The 27100-nt window shown below is 43.6% G+C and overlaps 2 protein-coding genes across 4 annotated transcripts in view; one reads left to right on the top strand and one right to left on the bottom strand.

Annotated features, from left to right (window-relative positions):
* PDCD11 (programmed cell death 11) overlaps positions 1-9009 on the top strand; it is a 51517-nt gene extending 42508 nt beyond the window's left edge. For both annotated transcript variants that reach the window (XM_066600889.1, XM_066600890.1), the window contains exons 26-36: positions 223-276; positions 467-589; positions 942-1064; positions 1148-1292; positions 2497-2604; positions 3248-3391; positions 4533-4753; positions 4863-5031; positions 5856-6009; positions 6851-7016; positions 8554-9009. In XM_066600889.1, coding sequence (XP_066456986.1) covers positions 223-276; positions 467-589; positions 942-1064; positions 1148-1292; positions 2497-2604; positions 3248-3391; positions 4533-4753; positions 4863-5031; positions 5856-6009; positions 6851-7016; positions 8554-8725 — 1579 coding nt within the window. In that variant the 3' untranslated portion in view covers positions 8726-9009. The remainder of the gene's footprint in view (positions 1-222; positions 277-466; positions 590-941; positions 1065-1147; positions 1293-2496; positions 2605-3247; positions 3392-4532; positions 4754-4862; positions 5032-5855; positions 6010-6850; positions 7017-8553) is intronic.
* Positions 8915-26616, bottom strand: LOC136626119 (RING finger protein 122-like). Of its 2 annotated transcripts, none has more exons than XM_066600891.1 (6): positions 26437-26616; positions 23885-24030; positions 19735-19777; positions 15332-15373; positions 13596-13678; positions 8915-10420 (listed from the first exon to the last, which is right to left on the bottom strand). In XM_066600891.1, exons 2-6 carry the CDS (start codon positions 24025-24027, stop codon positions 10330-10332), a joined length of 402 nt encoding a protein of 133 aa, XP_066456988.1. In that variant the 5' UTR covers positions 24028-24030; positions 26437-26616; the 3' UTR covers positions 8915-10329. The 2 variants fall into 2 exon arrangements, with proteins under 2 accessions (XP_066456988.1, XP_066456989.1); XM_066600892.1 differs by having other exon boundaries at positions 23885-24017.
* Positions 26617-27100: the final 484 nt, after the last annotated feature.

Genomic DNA, 27100 nt, shown 5'->3' with positions numbered 1-27100 from the left:
CTGTCTTTATGTACCCCCACTTTTGCAGCTGGAGGCCAGTTATCCGTAACAGCCGGCTCCTGCTGCCAGATGGCATCGGCTCAGCTTTGGTAAGCTTATGTCCTGTTTTGTTAAAGAGTTAAAGGACCCGGTCTGAGTTGTTTCTATTGGAAGTACATTGAGATATTGTGTAGCTTTAATAGCCAAACCTGCATTGATAACTTTGACTTTGTTCCTACTCAGGTGCTGCATACTCTCTACTAAGCCGACAATTCAAGTGTCCCTTAGAAATCCTGGGTAAGTAAATCCTCCTACTGTAATGCCGGGTCTCCTGGTTGCATCATCGGCTTGTCGGGGACTGCTAGTTCTTCCATAGAGTTGCTCACTGACAGCAGTGAACTATACCGCCTAGCAGACACACTGTAATGACTGTAGCTTCCCTTTAAGTGAAACACTGTGTATGATCTTCTCTCCTCCTTTCTTAAAGGAGACGTCCGAAGTCTGCAGATGATGTGACGGATAAAGAAATCTCTTCTATTGACGACCTGAAGGAAGGACAGTTGGTTGCAAGTTTTGTTAAAGCATGTTCAAACAAAGGGATCTTTCTCTGGTAAGGATTTCCCACTGTCGCCCTGCTCTTTAGATATAGTTGACATGCACAAGCATTTGACGGTGGGTAAACTCTCTTAAAGGGGTCATCAGGCAACAAAAAAATTGGAAAACTACTTGGCATGGTGGAAAAACTTAACTAACTTGCCTCACTTGCGGTCACAGGTCCCATTGCCAGGAAGCCTTGCTCTTGCAGGCACTATTGGAATGGGAGCTGTGGGGCATCCGGTGAAGCAAGTAGGTCTTCTCTTATGTTTACTCGCTACACCGAGTAGCTTTCCAAAATTCTTTTTGGCCTGGATAACCCCTTTTTATATTGTGATAGATCAGTAATAGTTTTCTCTTTATCGCAGGTTATCGAGCTCCATTGTTGGCCGCGTTCAGTTTAAGCATGCTAGTAAATACTATATCGAAGACCACATGACCTATTCCTCCTATATTCCTAATGGAACTTCGCTTACTGCCAAAATACTTTCGTAAGTGGCCTTTTTCAAAGGAAGGGGAAGTATTCTATGGGGAAGATGTGCATGTAGTGAATTGGTATGTTTCCTTTCTGTAGTATCGACAGAGAAAAGAACCTATTGGAGCTTTCACTTCTCCGAAAAGATACGGGTAAGCCTGATATTATTCCGAAGTCGGCAGGATTCACTTTGATGGAAGAAGGGACTTTAAAGAGGAGAAGTGATTCTGAAAGTGAAGCCAAGGTATTTCTACTGCTGACGTGGATCCACTACTGCATATATGTATCCATTGGCACACAACCGCGAAGGCGGATGATGATAGTATGGCTGTTGAGTTTAAACCTTCCTGCTAGTATCCAGTAAATTTTCTTGCCAAGCAAAAGTTGGCATCGGAGGGGCAGTCTGATAAAATGGCGTCTTTCATGAAGGTGTCTATAAAGCAAAGACCTGTAATGGAATTCCTCCGTGTGGAAAAAAATTGTACCTGCTGACCAATGTTTGCTGCCGGTTTACGGAGAACAAACAGTGGATGGTGGCACGTTTCAACTGTGGCAACGTGAAAGACACTCCGCATTCTGGGCGGCCATGAACAGTTGTCATACCATGAATTGGAACAGGTCTAGAACGGATTAACCGCAATCATAGTTTCCAACGCATTGAAGACGATATTCGGCTCATTGTAGTTTCCTGGTCATTATCCGTCAATTCATAAGGATGAGCTCATCAAGACTCCCTTCATTTCATGGTGTGACAGCTGTGCATAGCCATCCGGAATGTGGCTTGTCTTTCACGTTGCTGTTGCTACTGTTGAAGTGTGCCCTCATTGTCCAATATCCACTGTTTGGTCTCCTTGAACTTTCAGCAAGCGGCAATGAAGGTCAGTGGGTCCCACCAGATTAGTTTATTCCCTGATCCACAGGATAGGACATAACTAGCTGATTATTGGGGGTTCAACTCCTGGGACTCTCCCCGATCAGGAGTCTGGAGCTCCGCATAAATGAAGCTATAGTCGCGCATGCGCCCCGCTGCTCCATTCATTCCATGTGAATGCTGGAGTTAATCGTGCGCCTTGAACTCTTATGTCCAGCACTCCCATATTGCATCTCAGCCCAATTCAGTGGGACACCGCTGATGGACAAAGCGGATGCTGATTCTGGGGAGATAAAAAGGAGGCCTTTACTAATTTTGTACAGCTTCCTTGAAGCAATCTCCATTACTGGCTAAAGCATCACCAAAAGCTGTTTTGAAAATGTAGACTTTTGGGTTCGACATGATTTGGGATCTTCCTGAGGTTCGAGGCACAGGGGAGTCTTTTCAAAGTTTCACAGCCTTGCAATATGTCAGACTGGGAACACGAAGCAGTGGCACCAGTTCTATAGGGTAATGGGACTTGCATGTATAAGTTGTTGCTGTTGGCCTGGATTAATGTTTTATGTTCTGTTATTAGGTCCCTAAAAAGGAGAAAAAGTCTGAAGTCTCTAAAGATGATGAAGACAGCGGTGTTGAGGTTAACTGTCCAGAGATTGGAAAAGAACATCAAAAAGGCAACCAAAAGGTGAGTGACATGGAAGGAACTAATATCTTATTCCACTGAAGGTCTTCTACCCGCTCTGATCATAGACCCTAAAAAAATAACTTCACAGGGACAGCAAAACTTTTATTGTATAGCCATGCATAGAGCAATTTAAAGGGATCTTGCCACCGTATGGTATCATCAGGATATCCCATAAAAATAGGATTGATTGGGAATCCAACCTCTAAAATCCCCTGCTGATCCTAAAAAAGGAAGGGACAGATGCGATCAGTCGCCAGGGCTTACCGCATTAGTTTCAGCTATTTCGTATTAGTTTTCTATACCTGGACCCCCATTTGAGGTTTTGGTCATATTAATCCTACAGAAATAATAAAAAGAAACAATTGTAGCATGATCCATCAGATGCCAAATTATGGAAATACTCTGGATGTGAATTGCTGTACTTGAGACAAACAGGGGGACTCCAAACACATCTTGGCCTATGATCCGCTTTATGTGAAGGCTATGAGCCCATGGGCTAAAAAAAATGTGTTTGGGCCACCTGAGAGATTTAATCCAGTATGGTTACAAAAAGTTGATTTGGGTCTCTGTCTTCTGAATAGAAATATATGTATTGTATAGACAGGATCCTAACTTGTATCTTACTTTGTGTGATCCTCATAAGACCGCTGATGGTAAGCTTCCTGTCCCGCGGCTTCAAGTCTCTTCTGGGTTCTCCTGGGATGTTAATTTAAATAACCTCAAAACCTCTATAGCTGGTGGAAATGAGAGCAGTTCGGACAGTGAAGACGAAGAGCAGCAAAGCCAGGTATTTGTGAGCTTGTATTAACGTTTTACGTATCCTCTTCTTATATTTGTCATATATAAAGTGTACCTGCACTTTCAGGTGACTCTTCAGAATAAGCTGCCATGAGGAGTAACACTGTGTCTGGCCATTATATGACTTGGATCCTGTATTTTCACCAATCCTCCCCACCCTCACCCCATTCTGTGCAGGCTGTATCTCTGTTTTCCAGTGTGTCCTGAGCTACCGTGTCTAAATTACCTGCTATGTTGTCTTTTTATACACTGCCTATTAAAAAAAAACTGCAGGTCCTGTTTTCTAACTCGCTACTATACACAAATGATATTGACATGTAGGACATACAGCAGTACTGAGCAGTGTAGTTATGATTTCAGTAACTGTAAATCACAGCATCTGCGTGAGCAGAACTTGATAAATGCTAGATTGGTGGGGGTTAAGATTTGAGACCCCACCGGTCTCCAGAATGGGTAACCTCAATCATCTGTAGCCCTCAGCCACAAGACTGCCACTTTAGTTGACATGCACCCTGTTGCTCCAGTTAAAGCCAAGCTCAATTGTTTTAGGCAGTTTCATTGACTTTGAAGGGAAGGTGTATGCTTCACCTCTGCTTCAATCAAACTCCTAGCCACGATCAGTGTGGTCAGTCCACCGCTGATCTAGCATTCATTTCCTGTCCAGAGGCTAGGGGATAAATGCGTCGTGCTTTAAACATGCAGACCCAGTATTCGGAAGGTTTTTTTTCTTCTATGGTTTATATAAAGGGGATTCCAGTAAGAGACATCCAAATGGTATAGTAATGCGTAAATACCTGATAGGGGTCTGGCCTAACAGGGGAATGGTGGTACTTTTGATTATGGCTGTAGCAGTTGTTCAGGGTTGGCCACAAAAACGCAAGGAAGGGAAGGACATGTGTCTCTCTACTGTAGTCGAAGCTTTCACCATTGATATCAATGGGAGTTACAGTAAGAGTCAAGAAAGTAGTGCTAAATCCCAGGCAGATTTTCAATGCTTTTACCTAGAATTCCGCTTTTGTCTATAACCTTACAGAGAATTACTCCCGTCTTTTGAGAAATGGGACAGTTAACTCGGTACACAAGGCTTCTCTTTTCTTCTTAAAGCAACTTTTTTTTTTCTACCCATACAGGCTAAGAAAACCCCCAAAGTTCTGCAGAAAACAAAACTGAAGAAGGAAACTACCATTCCAAATCAGCAGCCTCAGTCGGTGCATGAGTTTGAGCGGCTTGTCATAACTACTCCAAATAACTCCGCCAACTGGACCCAGTACATGGAATTTCACCTTCAGTCTGGTGAGCTAGAGCAAGCACGAGCTGTGGCCGAAAGAGCCCTGCAGACCATTTACTTCCGGTAAGGATGAGATCAGCCACGTGGAATTGTAGCCAAGTGCTGTTTTACTCCAACGACGTCATAAGTATAGAAGAATTTTAATTTGCTGACACATTTGTAACCACTTCAGGGAGGAGCAAGAGAAGCTGAATGTTTGGGCGGCCATGCTGAACATGGAGAATACCTTCGGGACAGAAGAGACCCTACAGAAGGTTTTTGAACGAGCCATTCAGTACAATGATCCTTTGAAAGCATTCCAGCACTTGGTAGACATTTACATCAAGTCAGAGAAGTTTAAGGTAAGAAAGAGCGGATGTTTGTCAGGCATCGGTGTACGCAAAGTACATGAGATTTATGTGTTCTCCCCACGTCACAGGCCTCTCGCTAGCCAAGCCAGAAACCTACTGCACACTGACGAGGGGCAAACACCCCGAAACAGCTGTCTGTGTATGGATTCTGGCTTGGCTTTCAATTCGCAGTCATTGTTACAAGGCTTGTATAAAGAGTCTAACATTGACTTGCAGGAATGCTGCCTTTCAATAGGTGGTGCTGCAGAGGAATTGTTCCATCTTGCTTATTTGCATGTTACCCAGAGGAGCATGAATGGCCTTATAAGTCTTCTCACTCACCACCTTGGTGCTCTCCCTAAGGAGAAAATATAGCGTTCTTGACCCTGAGATTTATGAAAACTGGTACAAACGTTAAGTTGCTCATTGCAGCTATTCACTTTGCAGATGTGATTGTCTCAAAGCGGAAAATCAAATATGTAACCCAGTGGTAAAAAGTTAAGGCTGCGCAGCAGATTCCTCAGCGTGTTGTAGGCAGCGACCTCTTGATTCTGCAACATGGCGCATACTGGAGCCGGTAGTGTCTGTCATCCACTTGGCTGTTCTCCTTTTGCGGGTTTTTCTCCTTAGACACTGACATTCATATGATTACAGGTTTTCTTGGCTGTTTCATTGGGGGACACAGGATCTTGGGTTGCAGTCTGCTGCCAGTAGAGGGCGTAACAGTCTATACCCATGGTCCTGTATCCCCCATTGAAGACTATGAGAAAGGGATTATATAGTAGCACAATCATCAGCATGTCTGCAATACATCTTCATCTGACTTTGTTTTCCAGGAGGCCGGCGAACTGTTTAACACCATGGTGAAGCGTTTTCGGCAGGAGAAGTCTGTATGGTGGAAGTATGCCACATTTCTCCTGCAACAAGGCCAGTCCGAGAGCACACACAGGTTACTGCAGCGAGCACTGAAGTGTGTTCCAGATGTAGATCGTAAGTGGTAATCCAGTATTGCTATCCCTTGGGTGGGTTTCTCTGTTAGCGTTATTATGGAATGTGGACTACTAAACAGGGTTACATTCACCCATCTGCATGAGACTTTAGCCAGACATACAGTATATAATTTTTGTGATTGGTCCCTACAAGGTACTATTATCTCAGCAATAGGTAGGGTTCCTTCCCTAAAAATGGAGGCAAAATGCTTAAAACAAAATCATCCCCCTTTCTGTTAGGTTGTTAAAAGCTAATTAGCCATTTCTTAGTTACCATATTTTTCTGTCTAGAAGACGCAGTGTTCCGTAAGATGAAATCTTGCTAAAAAGCATCTGTGCCTTATCGTCCAGGGGCAGGGGGGTCTGATGGATCCAGAGACCCCTGACCACATGATCTTGCAATGCACTGATCGATCATTAGGAAAACTCTACAGTTAATCGTACCGCGGCTGCACAGTCTGCCTTCTCCCTGACCGATCAGTCCCCTCCAGCAGATAACAGTGTATATCACTCGCATATTTCCCCCAGAGTGCATGGAGAAGACCTTTTTTGGGAAGGGTTGTCAAAGACCAACAGTTGTCATAACGCAGCGGCAGAGGGATCAGCTGATCGCTTCCTACACGGACCTCTAGATAAAGAATAGTTGCCCTGTGTTATATAACTTCTGTCTTTGAACCATTTCTTGAACTATGTGCAAATTATACATTATCAATAATGTCCAAATTTATTAACGTCCGCTCCTAATTAATCTTCCTCTATATTACCAAGTTGTGATTCTCTACATGAGTCTGTTGCTGTAGATGCTGTGTGAAGGTGTAATATTCATGCCCTTCCTTTTTCAGATGTTGATCTGATTTCCAAGTTTGCTCAGCTGGAGTTCCGCATGGGCGACGCTGTACGAGCCAAGGCCTTGTTTGAAAGCACATTGAGCAGCTACCCTAAACGCACAGACGTCTGGTCCGTGTACATCGACATGATGGTGAAACATGGCAGCCAGAAGGAAGTCCGGTAAGCAGAGCTGGATTCAGATTTAGTTGTTGTGCAACTAGAAGTCCCAGCATATTGGGGGTTGTAGAGTCACATAAGCTGCACCTTGTAAGGTAATCCATCATGGGCGGTGATAGATGTACTTAGAACATGTATAGAGACAGCCGTTGTGGAAGGAGGGTAGCAATGGGTTTAGATCGACTTAATCTCCACTGCCTTGGTATAGGTGATGCCGGAAGAAATGTAGATGAATCGGGAGCCCAGCAAGTCACACCGCTGATTGACAGCATTGTCCCTTTTTAACTACATTTTATTCCCTAGTTTGCCTTAAATAAGTGGGTGCAGAATTGTCAAAAAGTGGCTACACGGGCGTATGTTGGCCAGGTTTTCACGCCCGGCCGATATACGCTGTCTACACTCCGCCCAACAGCATTGCGGCCTCTGCGTATATGCACCGAGCCAGGGTCGTCTGAACGGGCGCACAAACTTTAGCTTTGTGCACCCGTTCACGCGTTTTTACATCACCAGTGGGCGAGCGTAAAAACGCCGACACCCGTGTGAATCCAGCCTAAGGATGTGTTCACACAGGCAAGTGCGATATTGGTAGGAGAAACTGACTGATGGCACACTTACAAAGCCGTGATTTCTATGTGTGTATGATGTAGTTTGCAAAAGAACTGCATCACTGCACTTGCAATTTTCATGTGTGTGAAAAATGCCCATTCCCTATGGGAGCAAAAAGCACATCGCACTCATGTACATTCCAACGCAATGTGTTTTTTTTTTGTTTGTTTTTTGCTTTATTTGAAGGAATCTGCAATTCTTCATCAGAATCTCAAAAAATAGGAGATGCGGCTGTTTTTCCCAGTTTTTAAAGGATGTATTTACTTTTGCAGTTTTTCTCACATTGTGTTCTTTTCCCCGTGCGTCTTGCAATGCACAGACGTCATGCATGAGAATTGTCCTCCTTAGGCCGCTTTCACACAGCCGATAAAATCTCAAACAAATATAAACCCCGTTCTTTTGTATGGAATCCTATACATGAGCAACTACTTTTTTTTTTTTTTTCCCTTCCATGTCACGTGGCATGTTTTAACTTTTTGCATTCTTCAAAACTAGTCATTCTTTGATTTTGATGGGAGCTTTAATGCCTTGCATGACTCTTGCAGGCCATGCAATGTACATGCAGCTGTGGTGCAGAGTTTCCCATTGAAATCAAATGGGAAACTCAAAGCAAATGCCTTGCGCAAGATGAACAAAACTTCATCGCTGCAAGGCATTTTTGCCTGAAAAAACACATCTCATCTGCGGGTACATTGCACATTCACGAGTGAGATATCTTGCCAATCCTCTAACTTGCCTCTGGATCACAATTTCTATGAAGTGATGCAAGGCGTTTTTCCATTAAATCCGTTTCCCATGCAAAATGCACTTTGGCAACACAATATCGCGCTCGCTTGCAAAGCAACTTTAAGTAATGGGAAAACCCCTTTAAATACCACCCTTGTGTCTGTTAATGGGTTAATGTGTATTTCTATTCCTACCATTGTGTTTCCAGGGATATCTTTGAGCGAGTCATCCATCTGAGTTTGGCTCCGAAGAGAATCAAGTTCTTTTTCAAGCGCTATCTGGAATATGAGAAGAAACACGGCAACGAGAAGACCGTTCAGGCGGTGAAGGAGAAGGCCCTGAAATATGTAGAAGCTAAAGGGTCTACGACCACAACATAAAGCCCGCACCTCCGTGGGACTTGTACTGATACATTCACACTGATGTGGGAAAACCCCAATCCGTGCCGTCCCTGAAACTTGTTTGTGTGGTTGTGTAAATCACATGGGCCCTTCTGTAACCACTTTCCTTGGATTATAATTAGATTCACATGTTCTGCACCGAGGACTTTGAGCAAACAGACTGAACACTCGAGTCTTTATCTTTTATTGTATACAGAGGCATTTTGTACAGTTTATGAAAGTTGAAGATAAAATAAATGCTGCTCTTCAGCAATATCCAAAGACCTGCAGCCGCAGAGCAACCGCTTCCTTTAATGTATCCAAGTTGTATAGAAGAATGGGTCTGCTAGCGGAAAAGTTTAATCTTGGCATACTCTGCATGTGCCCCGTGTGATTTGCTATGCATGTGTGCGTCATCGTGTGTGTGTGTGTGTGTGTGTGTGTGTGTGTGTGTGTGTGTGTGTGTGTGTGTGTGTGTGTCCCACCCCAATTCTCCATTTATAGAGGTGAGGTCTGTGTTGGAAATCTGCAGTGTAAATTGACCTGTGGTGCGCATTTCTCACAATATGTCAATTTTACACTGAGCATTTTTCCACAATGTGGATAATATTTCTTCAAATCTCATCTACTTGCCTTACACTGTCATAACTGCATTTTCTGCTTTGCATATACACTCCCTGTAAACATACTTCAAGGCCGTCTGCACACAGCAGGGTCGGATTCTGCATGCAGGATGCTGCAGCGGAGTCCGACCCGGTGCCCAGGTGGTGACTCCCATGTCACTCCAGTCGTCTTATCTGTATTGTGGATGTGCCGGCCGGAGCACATGCTCATTACAGGTAATGCTGTGCCATCGCTAGGCAATGCCGCAGATCCTGTGACCTTTCCGCAATGATTATTGCATAAGGGCTGCAGGTCTGGTGCCTTCCATTGACTTCAATGGAAGCTGGTCAGGTGGAACCCGCCTAGGAATAGATCATGCTGCAATTTTTTTTTTCTCCTCCCCCGCGAGTAGAAAATCGCAATTGATTTCCGCTCGTGGGCAGGAAAAATCGCTTTTCCATAGCATGCTATGGCAAGTATTTGCTGCGGAATACGAAGGCGGCCTAAGACTGATGAAAATAAGACTGGTCTCGGATGGCAGTAATGTGGCTACATTTTAGCATCCATACTACAACTGCAATACCCAGACTTCTCAACTTTCTTCTGAAACCGTAATACAGCCTTACTTATTTAATCTGGAGCTAACCTTTATGCCATGGCTTTACCTATACCCTATTGACTCGCTGCACTTCCTCCAAGCCTCAATGCTCTGCTTAACGTACCCTCCTCCTGCTGAGACTACAACATACACTACATACCCCCTCTAGGGTGTCCTCTTCTGGAATATCAGACCTGATGAAGGATTATCACTCTGATTGATGGGACTTAATGCAGATTCGTTAAGGGCCTGTTACCTCACATGACCCGAGCCCAGGGCACATACTGCTTGGATACATATTCAGTGACAGCTGAACCTCACTGACAAGTACATGTTGCTTTTCACTTTCCACTTTTCCAGGTTTTCCCGCTGAAGCCTACTAAATATAGACCCGAAGACCTCTTCACATTTGTTCTAAGGGAGGTCTGGGCACTGAAATAGTTTTGTTACACATTGGGCAGGAGTTTCGTACTTCTAACCATTTCATCAAGCACCTAGGAAGAGCAAGAAGAAAAGTCGGTCATACAATGCCACAACTACTGTTTCAGCAAAGTTTTCAGGAGACTATAAACAGATGGGGGGCAATAAATTTATTAAAGGGGCACCGATTTTTTTTTTTGATTTTTTTTTTTCTCCACACACCTTCTGCTCATCTAATAGCTTGTGTCTCCAATATTGTAATATGTTTTCATTGAAAATGTTTTATCACTATAAAATAAAAGGGTTATCCAGGCAACGCCTGCCGAGAGACATCGGGTTGGAGCAGAAGCGCTACTCTGACCCCTCGTACTTGCAAGCACAGCTCTTAAAAATCAATGGGCGCTGCACTTGCAATCCCAGGTTGGGGGTCCCACTGATTTCAATGAGAGCTGCGCTTACAATTATAAGCTCTAGACAGGGGTTGGATCAGGGCTTATTCACATGGGCAAGAATGTCGCATGGGTTTTGTGCATTGTGAGGCACATAAAACGTTCCTGCAGTGCTGCACAGAAAAAAAAAACGTAGTATGTTCTATCTTTTGGTGTTCCCTCAGAATGCCTCGCCCATTGTTTTCAATGGGACCTTAAAAGACATTGCATGGCCCTCGTGTGCGATGTTTCCCATTAAAATTAATGGGATACATGCGCCTGACGACTGCAATTTCACAAAGGCGATACAAGGCGTTTTTGAATGGAAAAAAACACCTCGTATTGGGAAGAGCAATATTGGGCCGAGTTTCTTGGACAGATATCGTGGGCGCCAGTGTGAATGCTGCCACTAGGGATCTACCTCCAAGCTCTTTTGCAGGCTGCTGCCTTTTAAACCACTTCTCACAGATTTTTTTTTTTTTTTTGCAATTGCGTTAGTGTTTTGAACACCACTGTATAACTCTCCCATTTGATTTCAATGGAGCCTTGCAGACATGCTTGAATGTGGCACTTTCCAGTGCTGCAATTCTTGAGCGCTAACTGTTGTTTTGTTTTTTTTTGCATTTAGTGCACCTCATCAATGATTGGGTGTGCTAAAGCCGCTGTCTGAGGCAGGAACGCTGGCTCCGCTAGTGAAATCGTGGTGTTCTACCGGAGCATTTGTCAGAGGGGCCTTAGGTATTGAGTTTGTGTAGTTACTAGGATATTTTCTTCGCTGTGGAGGAGGGCTATCTTCACAGGCTGCTCCCTGCACTTACATGCTTGCATATCTGCAGACAGTGTAAGCAACCTCGACAAGTTCTCCTGTTTGTGTGTGTGTGTGTGTGTGTGTGTGTGTGTGTGTGTGTGTGTGTGTGTGTGTGTGTGTGTGTGTGTGTGTGTGTGTGTGTGTGTGTGTGTGTGTGTGTGTGTGTGTGTGTGTATATGTATATGTATATATACACACGTTACTTTCGGTTTACTAATCATTTGGTCAGAATGTCTCTCAATACCTGCCCCTCTGAATACAAAACTCCTACAATTTTCATGGGAATAGATACTGCTGATTGGACCAGTGCAATGCATTAAGGGTAAGGAAGTACAGGACAGTGAACTACTAGCAGATTAGCAGGCTTGCAACATGCCCCTTGCCTGAAAGTGGATTGCAAACATAAGGGTTGCAGCACTAAAATGGAAACTATGACCTGAAAATCAAAACTCAAAAACATTAAACAGGGTAATGAGTGGAAAGCCAGTTCTATTTTAGAAAACTTGTTGAAAACTCAGGTACACTTTAAAATATCTTTTGTACATCCGGAAACTTGACGAATGTTAAGGCTGGAGAGCCACAGATTCCAGACCACAGAACTAGAATTTAGTAAGCTGTATATGGCTTTTGATGTCGCTATGAATATGTATGTCATTGCTTGTTAGTATTTCGGCAAACCGCTGACACCGGGCCAAGCAAATGACAAGTGGTTCAAGTGACATCTGATAATGGTTCACCTACATTATTTCCTGGCTATTTGGTTTCACATATCACCAGTTGTCCCACATCTCTAAACTGGATCCTGACTAGAACTAAGAATGTATTTGGTTACATAACTGATCTATTATTCAATAAACTTTTTATAGATCCATAAATTCTTGATAAAGACTTAAAGGAACACTAATCCTAGAAATAAAGGATAAAACATAAAAAGGAGATACTCTTGCCCCATTGTTCATCAGTTTGCAGTATCTTCTGCAGGTTCCTGAAACAGTCTTGTAGAAATCCCACAATCCTACAGCGAACACAGGGCTTAAGGTACTTTCACATGGGCCATCAGTCACTCAAGATATCACTCAAAAGAGAAATTGCAAGCAACGGTTTGGTCCTGTGTCTATATGGGCCAACAGACCAAGCGAATGAGAATTGCTTACTTCTCGAAGTCAGTTGGTTTTTAGATCACCTAAAAACCAAGCGACAATTAGCCTGCTTAAACAGGCAGTCATTTCAGAGGTGACCTGTTTACTCCGAATGAAGGTGGGTGGCTGGAAGAGATCTTCATTCACTGAGTGCTCATCACTTCCTTGAAAGCACAGGAGCAATAATTGCTTGGATGAGTGTTGGTGGCCTCTTAAGCAGTCGCTAGTTGTCCCATGTAAAAGTACCCTCAATCTCCAGGTCTTAAACTTTTTATCCTACTGGAGATACACCAGCGGGAGAGGCTCACTGTACAAGTTGTCTTAATGGGACTATAACACGTTAGATAAAAGTTGCTCAACGGTTGAACCACCATTGAGCAACCAACGATCATTTTACAGATGCAGCCGTTTTCATATTTTCATTCATACTGGCCATGGGAGAAGGAGGAATGATCTTTCCAGGAAACGTCCTTCCAAAGAAAGATAGTTTATGAATGAAAGATCCTGAACAAGCGAAGGTTGATCTCTAGGGACACATATGGAACACTTACAGATTTATCAGTTTAAATTGTAATATGAGATAAAATAGAATTAAAGAAAAGGGGGAGACTACTAAAGGAAGCGCTAGGAGCTTTTTTTTTTTTCTTTTTTTTGTGCATTTTCTATTTTTCGTGTATCTTTAATCATTGTGAGCCTGCCATAGTCCTGGCAAGTGCTAGCCAGCAATGAAGTACCATTCCAGTAAATCTGCCACCACAATCTAACGTTCTAGTTTGTCAACAGTTCTATCATTATCAACAGCTGTATGGCATAATGCCGCAAATAACTCATATGTAAAATGCAACACCCTCCCTGCCCCCCAGCTGGCACTTACTTTGTGTGAAACGCATGAGTGCAAGTACACAAGCCAAGTTCTTCTGTCAATTTAAATTCTTCCAGACACACGGCGCACACTTGCTGTGGATATATATATTATATACATTTATAATCAGCCTATTATGGTAAAAAGAAATTAGAAACTATCTAACTGAACCCCGTCAAATGTGGACAAACGGGAAAAAATATATATACCAAATCAAAAAGCAATCGTGGGTCATCATACTGCTACAAAAAACACTGATTTAGTAGATTGCATATGGTTTTCAAAATGGTAAAGGCCATATGCACATGGCTAAGCGGCTCACGGAGCCGTAGGCAATCATCCATGTCCTACCATATAGTACTCTGTCCAGCACCATCTTTCAGAGGTGCTCTCACATAAAATTCTAAAAGAGAATAACTTTGTAATACTGTAACCGATGTAACGTGGCAGAATTATATTTCTGTTGCATTCCATGTGGTTCTGATGTTGGAATCATAAAAAGGTATGTGATGACTCAAAACTTGTATGGCAATGTGCAGGAACCCATAGATTATCCTATTATACAAAGGACTGAACCTGTTTTTAAAAGGTCACTGTGTCTCGATTATAATTGGGTCATCACAAGGATCATTTGTAAGACACAAAATTTTAAGTTCTTTACGTGCAACTTGATCAAATTGTGAGAGCCCATCTGCCCCGACCAGGCAACCTCCTCAGAGAGGACCCTATGCTATTAGACATAACTTTTGTAGGCCATAGGCTTATAAAGTGATCTTAGGGCAGGTAGGATGCAGCTGTACATCTAATTAAAATCAGCCATGGGCAACTGGGAAGGAGTGCAAGTCCAAGATGGAGGAAGTCACACTTCCAAATGTACACTGAAGTTAAAAACAGGGTTAGATAGCACCTCCAAAACAGTGAAATCTATGCAGGTACATGTCTGTAAGAGTATGGTTCCCGGCTTTAGAGGGAGCCTTGTGGGGGTAGATGGGCTCTCACAACCTGATCAAAATGTGTGCTAAGAACATCACCTTTGCCACTTCAGTTTAGTTTTTTTTTTAGCCAAATGGAGAAGTGGGTCCTGCAGGGAGAAGTATAAGTCCTTCCTTTATATATCCCATACCTATTGAATCCACTTATGCATTTTAAGTTAAAAAAAAAAAACTTCAATTAAAAACGTCTAAAAAGAAAATTAAAAAATGCTGCGTGTAAAACTATCATATAAGAAGAAGAAGACATTTCAAGGGCCCGTTGAGGGAAAAGGCAGGCTAATAATGGCCATCTTGAGGGCCTCCCTTATGAAAGAAAGGATTTTTATTTTATAGAAAACAAGTAAAGATGAGCGAGCATGCTCGTCCGAGCATTAGCATACTCGAAAGTACTCGCCACTTGGGCGAGCACCATGGGGTGCTCAGGTAAATTTCAGGAGAGAGAGAGGAGGAGAAAGAAGCGAGAGATCCCCTATGCCGAGCATGGGGCACCTTGAAAAATACTCAAACCGAGCTTTCGAGCATTACAAAAAGCTCGACTCGAGTAACGAGCACCCGAGCATTTTGGTGCTCGCTCATCTCTAAACACAAGCTCTTTATTTGTGATATTTATAGAACTTCTATGGTTTCAATTTTTATTGGTTGGATTTTTTTTTTTCAAGCTCTGAAGGTTTCCTGTTTAGAAGTGTACCCCAAAATTTATAACGTGAACAGTATATGACAAATTTGCCCAAAGGGTTACATTAACATGAGACTTACCCCGACCAGGCTGATTTTCTTGGATTCGTTCTTTAACACCACCTAGAAAAAGTATATGGACCTAGAGGTTAACTTAAATTGAGAAACACTACAGACTAAATGGCACAGTTTGATTAAATGGCACAACAGAATCGATCAGCTTCCTCCACATAGATAGGGAAAGGTTTTCTGATCCAGCTACCTCAAGGCAATTACCATTCAGACTAAGAATAGGGATTCCCTAAGAAATATCCGAATATGGTGCTACCAGGTTTCTTCATCTAGAATACCAAATAGGCATGTTTTAGGAATATGGAGTATAGGCTTATTCAGAATCTCTGAAGGAGACCTGTGACCTCCTTCCAGAAGTCCTGTAATAATCGGGCATGCCCATATTATGTGCCGAAAGTCAATACACCGAGCCATCTGAAGAAATGCATTGAATTCAATGCATTCCCTCTGATAGGCGTATTTACGCGGGTAAATAGGTTCGTATGTATGCTCGTGTGAATAATGCCTCATGGGAGTGAGGTAACATTGGTGTACAATGGACATTTGTAGGAGTTTATTATTTGCTGCTGGTGAAACAAATAAAGGTGATTCTAAAATCTACTAGAATGGGTCATCTGTTAAAGTGGGTATCAATGTTTTCCACTACAGAAGGGCCGGAGGAGTCGTATGAGTGATTTTAGAAGTTATTACAATGAGAATATAAGATAGACACAAGGCTTTTGGGGCCTTAGAAATGCAGGATCCCAATTAAAGAGTCTTCATGCCCTAGGAGGAGGAAATTGTGTGTTAAGAGCATGTCTAATTTATAAGCAGCGGAATTAGTTAAAAAGAAACTAAATATATACAAATCACCCAAACAATCTACTCTACATTGTTCCCAAATATGAGCATTCGTCAAAAAATAAAGTTTGGGGTGGCCCACGTTGCACCAAACAGATATCAGCCATAATATCTTCAAGTTTATCAAATGACTTGGACTGTCTTCAAATTTGGGAGGCCAATTTGTGAATGTGTAGCAATTTACCAGAGTAAATCAGAGATCCCCAGATACTTAAATTTACAGGTCATCTGGAGACCAAAGAGAGAGTCTTGTTCACATAGAGCATCATCTTGGAATAGGGGCATAAGAGCAGACTTGGTACAGTTAATATGGCCCCAAAAATCCCCAAACTTGTTTATATGGCTAATTGCAAAGGGTAGGAATAACGTAGAATATGGCATAAGATCGTCCACATATAGATCAAAATGGTTTGCCCAATCCCCTGACACAAATAATAAGGGAGACAAAGGGCACCCCTCTCTAGTGCCTCTATGTAGCTGGAGATACGGTTCAGCGGGAGCCAGTAACCAAAACGGCTGCTTTGGGACATTTATATAATAGGGAAACCCATTTAATTAAAGCCTCACCAAAGCCAAACCTGTACAGAACATGAAGTGAAAAGGGCCACTCAATAGGGTCAAAGGCTTTTGTAGCATCAAGAGAGGCCTAAGCCCAATTCTCCTTTGTGATTACCCTCTCCCGACAGGCCACATTGTACACCACTAGACGTTGAGGAACTATATTGTCTTGATATTTTACATATAGTTACTTTAAATTGGAAATATGTAATCCAGATAACTGAATGCTATTCTTAAGTACAAGCGAAGGTTGAGATGAGCTGAAGACTTGGTATTTCAGCAATAGAGACTGTATCTATGCAGGCTGACCAGCTCCATATGGAGTCAGCGAGCAGCTGTGCCCTATAAATAACATCTAATGGGAGCATTTACAAATTAACATTTGATCTCATGAACAGCCAGTATTTTATGTCTGTTATATGAGCAGATCCATAGTTGTAGACGCCTGACTAAGGACAGGCCATCAATATCACGGTCCGCAAAAGTCCTTTAATAAAATGCATAACAAATGCCTGTTTAATGTAAACTTGGCCAATCAGCAAGCTGATTGCACCATGTGTGTAGGGCTTATTCAGACGGGCGTATATCAGTCGGGTTTTCACACCCGGCTGATATACGTTGCCCCTCTCTGCAAGGGGAGGAGGCGGGACGGGAGCTAGTGCCCCCATCTCTGCCCCTCGCCACTGTTTGCAATGGGAGGGGATGGAACTTAGTGGAGCCACGCCCCTTCCATTGAAAACAGTGGTGAAGGGCGGAAAGGGGTGGGAGCTCAGTGCATTAGCTCCAGTCCCGCCTCCTCCCCTTTGCAGAGAGGGGCAGCGTATATCAGCCGGGCGTGAAAACCCAACGCCTGTCTGAATAAGCCTGTAGAGTGTGAAGCATTATGGTAGGGGTCCCAAATGGTGGTCACCAACCAGCTGGGTTACATCTTAGTTGTTTTCACGGCCGGCCGATATACGCTACCATCTGATGCATTGGATTCCAATGCATCAGATCACACAGGTGTATTTCCGTGATGTAAAAGCACCCGGCTGGGAGCCAATGACAGCGGCTGGAGAAGGGAGGTGGGAGAGAGTTTAACAGCGTGACCAGCATCAGTAGTTGATGTTGGTCTCTGAACTGTTTGGATATATCTGTCTTGTTCCCACTCTGAGCTGTGTTTGCATACCGGTCTGTTGTGTCTCTCTGCTTTCCAAAGATGGTTTGGACACCTAAAGTCCTTGTCTGTATCATATGCAAACCCCCTCTTCCCTTCCCCTAACAGGTGCGGCCTCCAAACGTCTTATGTGTGTGTCAGATGGTGGATCCCTGACACAGTTCCCTATGTCAGCACGGTGGCTGATTGTCTATCCCCCTGGTATGAGGACACTTTTAGACTTGCTGTGGAGTTTCATCTGTGTGCATGTGAGCTCTGGGTGGAGTCCGTGTTGCATTCACTACCTGTTGTAGTCTGGTGTGAGCAGTCCTGTGCAGTGCTCATTTTGTCTCTGTTTGTGGTGATTTCCTGCTAGCCAAACCCCTGGGTTGTTACTCACACATAAACCCAGCTCCTGTCAGTGTATGTTTGGTGTCCAGAGTGAGCAGTCCTCTTGTCTGTCCTATTGCAGCTTGCGGTGTGAACTTTGTCCGGTGCCGCTGGACTCCTGGTTAGTGTAGGGACTAGTGGTAGTGGCAGGAGCTGTGACATGGCCCGCTAGCTTCTATATTTTGATCAAAATGTCAACTAATACCTGGCATTTATAGCTTAACACCTGCTACTAGTGGTTGCATTTTGGCTGCTGTATGGTGTGATTCCGGCTCTGTGTGTCTCCTTATTCTGTCCAGTTGTCCCAGTCGTGGTGGCATGTTTGCGTCCTATCCCAGGTGTGTGGGTTCCTAGGAGCAGCTAGGGCCCAGATCCAAAGACCGCTGGGCCGCCCTTTATAGGGGCACTGTCCCCGCTCAGGTAGGTCTGTGTCATTAAGTCTAGTAGTAGATGGGGAGAGGTGTAAATCTGTGGAAGTTCTTTGTGTTCCCCATCCTTTCTTGGATACGTTCGTGTGAGCCCTGTGCTTATTAGTCAGACATCACCCATCTGATACGCAAACAGGACATAAGACATTTGGAGGCCGCACCTGTTAGGGGAAGGGAAGAGGGGGTCTGCATACAGACAAGGACTACAGGTGTCCAAACCATCTTTGGAAAGCAGAGAGACACAACAGACCTACATGCAAACACAGCTCTAAATGGGAACAAAACAGATATATCCAAACAGTACAAAGAGCTGCCTCAAATACTGAGAGATGCTGGTCTTTATATGCTGCAGACAAAAGGAGATTGACTGCTGGAGAATACCATACTCAGCCAGGTCAATTAACCCCAACCTGTGAAGGTGTGCTCCTGGAACCAAGTAGTACAACAGATCCCAGCAGCACACCCTGACACTCTCCTCCTCTCTGTCTGTTTGCAATGGGAGTGGGTGGGATGGGGGCATAGCTAATCTCCACCTGCCCCCTCCCATTGCTGGCTGCGGACAAGGGGTGGTAAGGAGGTGGGAACTTTCCTCCCCTCTGGCTGTTTACAATGGGAGAGGGCAGGGGTGGAGCTGAGAGGAGGTGAGCAGGAGGGAAGGGGGAGGGAGTTTAGCAGTCACGCTGCTAAACTTCCCCCCACCTCCCTTCTACGGCCCTGTCATTGGCTCCCATAGGAGTGGCTGTACCATGTGCAGCACATGGTAGCGTATATCGGCCTGGCCAATATACGCTCATTTGAATTAAACCTAAGGAGCAGGAAGCAGATGGCTCTGTGCACTGCAGTAGCCCGGCATGGTATTGAAGGTACAGTTCCCATTCATTTCACTGTATGAACCTGCATCATGGCGGGGCTCTCAGCTGTGGACAATACATGACTGCTACGTGGGACAATACCTTTAAAGTACATTCATCGTCTGATATACAACAAAATGTGACCTAATATTTGAAATAAGGAAAAACCTAAAGAAGCTTTTTTTTAACCAATCTGAGAAATGCACTCGCCTTCTTATAGCCACGTCTCCTGTACCGCTCCTGTTGCTTGAGTCTAAAATAAAGAAGATGTGTCATTACATGGAAGGTTTCCATCTGGACAAGGTTTTTATTTTATTAGCCAATCATAAGACAATTATTTCCATGATAAACTTTCAAGCAGCAACATTCAATAAAAGTTTAATAGTTACTCCCCGTTATTTTTAATTCACATAGGAAGGTTCTAATTAGAAATGTTCAGATCTTACAAGAAATTGCAGCCTTCCCCAACCAGTTGTTTTGGGGCTACATGTAGCTCTTGGCATGTGGTGCTCCAACTGTTTGATGCTCCACCTCACATAGTACCCATGTGTGCCAGGGAGGTCTTAGCATTGCCAAAACTTGGTACCTGGGTCACAACTATATCAGCGGTAGTTAACACTAGGGTAAAGTCGTATCTAAACGTTATAGGGCTTTCCTCTTTTTAACATTCAGGGGGATCAGGGGGTGTATTTGCATGTGTTTGTATGTGTGCAATACACAGAAAATAAAACCAATTGATTTCAATGGGTTCGCTCACATTTCCTTTTTTATTGAATGTGCAGAAGAAAAAGGAACATGCTCTACTTAATGCGCATTTGTGCACCTAAAGCTCCCCATAGAAGTCTATGTGGGGGGGGGGGGTGCAAATGCGTGCTCAATACGCTGCCCAATTTTTTGAGAATACGACCACATCTGGAACTCATTAGGCTAAATAGCCATTAAAATCAGGGCATGGTTGTGTCCCGTGTGCAATAAACCATGCGAGCGCAAAAAGTACAGTAAAATATGCTGATATGTGTGCAAAAAAGCCGAATTCATAGTGCAAATATGTTGAGCTGAGTGGCGCACAATTACGCATGTGAAGCCGCCCTCAGTGTGGTTCAACAATACCTGTTATATCGGAAAGAGGCTCAGAACCTACAGAAGTTTGTGGACCTCTGCCTTACAGTAACCATACTATAATGGTGCTCCAAGACCATAATACAGGCAGGGGACCCATACTCCCTGCAGTTCTTCTGAACCAAAAACTTAGATTGACGTAAGCTTCTATGGGGGTCTCAAGTTTTGCTCAGTTGAACTGTCTGGGGGTTTTAATATGGATGATTAAAATATGGCATTATGCAGCTGTGTATAAGCAGCCTGAAAGAGTCAGTGTCTCAGACTACCAAAGCACATTGAGTCCTGGATGCAAGAATTCTGGCATCCAAAAGTCAAAATTTTGGTGCATGCACCAAAAGTGAGATTTTTCAGATATTTACACTGCACCCCACCACCTTTTCAAAACGTGGGCAGGACCTGGCTTTAGGGTTAGGGCCACCCACAGACCATCCCACTTGCAATATTAGCGTAAATTATAGCTAAAACCTACTTTATCTGATAGCTTATGTAGGTTTAAAACTGGCATGAAGGGACTTGCACCTCTTAACCCTTTCCAATCCACTGTCTGAACTCTGAAGACATTACGATTTAAGTCTGTACAGCTCCGATGTTGGTAGACGTCCGTCGGGGTTCTCTTACTGTATATTGCCAGCCTCTCTGCTGTTGGAGCCTATCCAACGTGTCACCTCATGCAGTACTGGCTTTAGCCAGCATATAGCGCTGTTGTATAACAGCAGAAAAAGAGTAAGCCCCCTAGGAAAACCAGGATACAAATTGGATGGGAAAGGGTTAATACATTTGTCAATTAAAGACAGGCACAGTGTTTACTTGCATTGGCATGTGAAACACCTATGTAAGTAAATAGGCCCTACGGTGCACAGGGTTGTATGAAAATCTGGTGACTACATACACGAAGAGCGGACTGGGAATGGGATAAACTGCAGCAGCAACATTGAAATGGGGGGCACCCGGTATGTTGACTATACATTCGGGATTTACAGTGAAATCTTTACTGCAAACTAGAGGGTCACTTGGCTGAGCGCTCCAAATTAGTGGGGTTATCGGCAATTGCACTGTCCCCAGTGTTCTCTGTCATATCATAGCATGGTAGATTATCTTATATAGTAGCTTCTAATAGAAATTCCTTTTTTTCATTCGGCGTCTTATAAGAGCTGCACCAGGACATCATGTTCCAAATGACCAAGATTAATGAATTCCAGCTTTGTCATTGCAGCTAGTTGGGCAGGAGATTATTGTGTTAGGGAGTCTGCTGCGCATTATAATATCTTCCTTGGTACAAACAAAGGAGCGAGCTGATTAACGATGGAGAAGAAAGCAGCCAGAGATAACAGCCTGTTTGTTTATGTTTATTATTTATTGTTTTCCTTCAAAGAAAAACTAATTTTTTTATTTAGATTTTGGTTGATGTTTTTTTTTCCCTGGTTGGCGACTTTGTATCACTGTGTTTCTGGTCTTGCACATAGATGAAGCAATACATTATACTTTATGTATGCAGTAAGGGCTATACGTGACCCTATTGTAGTGGAATGGTTAGAGGGGGTTGTTTCAGTTTATTCTGTCTGTACACCCTCTTTTTGCTCTCTCATTCCAAAAGGATACTTTTAAAGGACCTTTAACCCTCTTTTGCCTATTGCGAGCATTTTTGTCTGTATGCACATTTAGTTTCTTTTTGTATGTAGCTACATTTATTTGATGAGCAACAATTTAAATTCTGTTATCTATGGGTGGTGCCAGACCTCTTTTGGTATATTTTTGATACTTCCTCAAAATCATTCCACGATTTTAGCTGAGTCACATATCAGATACCCCATGGACAGATATACCGCATATACAGCTTGTTGAAGGGTCCCCAGTAGAGATGAGCGAGCATACTCGTCCGAGCTTGATGCTCGTTCGAGTATTAGGTTGCTTGAGATGCTCGTTACTCGAGACGAGCACCACGCGGTACTCATCTCGATTAAACGAGCACTGACCATTGAATTCAATGGAGCCAGCAATACAGCCGGCTCCATTGAAAGCAATGGGCTGCCAGCGATCGCGGGATGAATTGTCGGGAAGGGCTTAAATATATAAGCCCTTCCCTGCAATTCATCCAGAAATGTGTAAAAATAAAAAAAATATATATACTTACCTGGTCCCGGCAGACGGAGTTCAGCGCGGCTGGCCTGCAGTGGGTGTGAAGGGGGTGTGAGTCAGACTTGCCTCTGATTGGCTCAGCGCTGAGCCAATCAGAGGCAAATCTCACTCACACCCATTCATGAATTCATGAATAGGTGAGTGAGTGTTGCCTCTGATTGGCTCAGCGCAGGTCTCAGCTGAATGACAGCAGTTCAGCACCACAGTGCAGGGGACAGCAGGAGAACACGCGGCTGTGTCCCTGCAGCTGAAGGGAGGGGAGTATCTATTTTGTTTGTTTTTTAAATCACTTTTAATTCATTTCCAGGGAATGGCTTATATGTAAAGTCCTTCCCTGAAAAAGAATTCAGGTGTGCCAGCGGACCATTGTCTTCAATGGAGTCGCCGGCAGCAGCAGCGGCTCCATTGAAGAGAATGCCTGCATTTTTATTCTTTTTTACACCAAAATCTTTCTTTTTCAGGTAAGGGCTTATATTTTTAAGCCCTTCCCGAAAATTCATCCCGCGCTCGCCGGCAGCCCATTGCTTTCAACGGAGCCGGCTGTATTGCCGGCTCCATTGAATACAATAGGCTAACATCGTTCTTCTCTGCCACAGCTGTGGCAGAGGAGAACGATCGTTATGCTGACAGTGTGTGTGTGGGGGGTCTCACTCTTGCCACTATTGTGGCTTAATAGTGAGACCTCGGAGCCCGAAATGCAGCCCTGCATGTTGCTCCTCGCCTGCCCTATCCATTTCTGTGTTTTCTTACATGACTTTGGTGATTTGCTAAGATTTTCACAAATGAAAACCTTAGCGGAGCACCAGTCATATACAGAAATGCTCGAGTCACCCATTGACTTCAATAGGGTTCGTTACTCGAAACGAACTCTCGAGCATCACTGAAAGTTCGACTCGAGTAACGAGCACTCGAGCATTTTGGTGCTCGCTCATCTCTAGTCCCCAGATGTCTGTTGTTTCAGCACAGTGCGCAATATTATATCCATGGAGGAAAGTGTGCCATTGCATTGGCACCAGCTGGAGATGCCACTGAGGCTACAGGGTACAGATTTTGCCATGCAGCTATAGGCTAAGATGAATAAGACATGCAAGCTACAAAACCTTACCTGAAAAAGTAGCAGCAAAAAATAAGACAGAATACAAGTAGCAGAAACCCAGCGCCAAGGACGAGGATGAAGAAATTCAGCGGCACTGCCCGGACGGTCTCCGTTGTCATATTAGGCCTTTGCATGGGGTGACCTGTAGACATTCTCTATGAGAGTTAAAGTTACAAATCCAAGATGTCCTCAGCACAATTAGATATACATAATAGATCAGTACAGATCAGCCTTCCCTGATAGCAATCCAAGAAGAAAAAAAAGCCAAGACTCGGAACTCCACTACAGAATGCGTTTGAAGCCTTTTCTACAATATGGTACAATACAAAATGAGAAACATTTTTACCATAACAGACATTTGCCAAACTAGAGAATTGAAGTCATGGCAGAAGTTTAAAACAAGCAATGGTCTGCAGGGGATGTCCAGTTACCAAACAACTTACCTTTAATAGTGCTCACTGTAGTAAAATAAACTAAGCAGTAATTACCCCTCTGCCACCGGGATCCAGCACTGCAGCCCCGCCATGGTCCTGGTGTTTAATGGGACAACTGATATCACCAAAAATCAGGTGATCACTGCAGCCAATTTGATGCTGCAGTGTCACTGTTCAGCTCACCTGGCACCACGGAGCTCAGGTGAACGAAAAGTGATGCTGCAGCCTCTGATTGGCTATTACAGTCACCAGACTTTCTTTGACAGACACTGGGTTCATGGCGGGACAGAAGCACTAGATCCTGGTGGGGAAGGAGGGGTAAGTACTGTTCAGTTTGTAATTTTACTACAATGAGCGCTATTGAAGGGATCTTGTCCAGTAACCCGACAACCCCTTTAACTCCGTTGAGCTATACTAGACATTAGCCACCACCTTTCAGGATGCAAGCCCATATAAACTAAAGATAGGTACACTTCCCACATGGCTCTTTCCTATCAACTTGTAGACCACTAATGCCTAACCTATTTGCAGCACATTTGCTGAGGCTTCACCAAAAACCTCACCTTTGGATTGGCCGCGTTAACAGGGCTGCGGCCTAGTAGACCCCATGTTCCCAACAGAAATAAAAATAAAACAAAGCACGGGTCTCCTCTGATCAGGTTTTAATAAACAGCTATTCTAATGTGTATCATCAAGTGACTAGTGCTTCACTTGAGGAGGACAATAATACCTTTTGGTAGATGTTGTACTAATAGGTGAGACGGCATTAGATTCAGGCTTGGGATCTCCCTTAAGCCCCATTTACATGCAAAGATGATTGCTCAAAATTTGTTCAAAAGCTAGTATGATTGATAGCTTGAGTGATCATTTTGCATAAGCTGCTAATAGGCACTAATGCCCATTAGTAGCTTATTAGCTTCATTTGCATGTAAATGAGCCTCCATGTGCTGTATGCAGAGTAAATTCTCTGAATACAGCTATTTTGTTCTGCCGTGGGACTGCTACTGAATACAATATTATCAGTGCTCTTATGGAGAAACACAGCGTGCAGTCCCTGCTATCAGCTCTCCGGCCAAATGGTGGATTTTAAGCTTAACTAAAAATCATCGTTCAGCCGAAAAGTAAACAATGGTAGCTTTTACATGCAAGGATTATCACTTAAAAGACATTGAGCAAATTTTGAATGATAATCGTTGCATACCATTTAAGAGGTACAACTGCAAGGGGTAGACCAGGCTCCTGCAAGGTAGCCTTAGTCTCTCGGCAGGCAAAATGGCTAGAAGGGCATCATGTCCTGGCTCCGACCAAACTGATTCAATGGAGGATTACATTTGGACATAGATAGGCCCAAGGGGTTGCAGTAGCCTGGAAGCATTGCTGAAGGCTCTGATATTTTCCAGACTCTTTTATAGCTATATATCAATTTTAATGCAATGAACTGGAACAGATTAGGAACTAGTAGCTCCCAATTTTGGTCCCAAAGTCTTTACCTGGCTGTCAGGTGTTCAGTCTAGGATTACCCATTCGGGTAGTAGCAGTCCATTTAAGCGTGTTCACCAAAATAGTCTCTTACGAGTACCAGGATTACACGCCTGCAGCCGCAGTGTCTAGCTGATGTTGTCGGGAAAATGAAAAGGGGAGGGAAATGTGGAAAAAAGTCTCTCTGAGACTCTTGAAGATCTCTTGGACTTTGTCTAGATGAGTCTTTTCTATTAAGGAGCTCAAGGACATAGGGCCGTTTCTGCACCCCGCAGATTCTCTCACACTAGGGAGTATCCCAAGCTCCTTACACTGGAGCGTAGCTGCATAGACTGTCTAAATCCCTGTGTCTTCTAGCTCAGTAAGACGCTCCTGGTCCTCACCCCTCTTAAAGGCACAGAAGTATACAAATTACATACAGCAAATAAAAATAACGGTTAACAGCAACCATACCCCCTTACAACTTCAGCTATTGGCCGCACCTTTCATTTTTAGTATGCCTCCTTGTCTGTAGACCATTCCAATCCAATAAAGAAAGCTCCTCAGATCTGACCTTATAAACTCTCTTTAACTTTTCTACTTTCTCTACTAAATAACAAGAGAGTCATGTAAAAAGCAGAGACATTGTCGAACATGGAAAGCACTTACTAAGACATGATGTGCAAGCACTGGTTAGAAGGAGGTCGTTCTCTGCTTCTTTCTGTTCATCGTACCATGGTCCAACTGAGCCGTTCTTCAGGGATCAGATGATTCTGTGAAGGTAGCCCAGAATTGTAGAGGAAATCCTGTGCTTTGTTCTCTCATTGTTCATGGATAATGGGGTATTTTGGATGGGTCACATGTCTGTCAGCATGGGACAGGCCTTTGTTCACAGCTTGTAGTGTGAATACACTTTATTTAAAAGGCAAAGTCCAGGCACTCAAATGACAGAAATTCTCCACTAGTAATTTTCAGTAAATCGGTACAATTGTGAGGGATTTTCTGAATAGCCATGAAAGAGGTATTATATGATTAGCTCTACATTGTCTGTAATGGGAATCAACAGGTTTCACCCTCCTAAACTGTTTCAAGCAGGATATCAATCATGTAAGGTGACCAGATTTTCCCAGGGTCAAAGCGGGGGAAAGGGGTGTGGTCAGGGGGTGGGGCTTATCATGGCATATGATTTTACCCCCGTTGTTATAAAAAATACAGGGCCGTTTCAAAAAAGACAGGGAGCTAATTCTGCATCCAAAAAAAAAATCAAAATCCATACCATTGGTGCTGGGTTTGGCTGGAAATCAGCCATGGCTGATTTCATACTATGCAGCGC

Source organism: Eleutherodactylus coqui, chromosome 4, assembly GCF_035609145.1.
Source record: "Eleutherodactylus coqui strain aEleCoq1 chromosome 4, aEleCoq1.hap1, whole genome shotgun sequence".
Classification (NCBI taxonomy): domain Eukaryota; kingdom Metazoa; phylum Chordata; class Amphibia; order Anura; family Eleutherodactylidae; genus Eleutherodactylus; species Eleutherodactylus coqui.
This window is presented reverse-complemented; position numbering and strand designations above follow the sequence as displayed.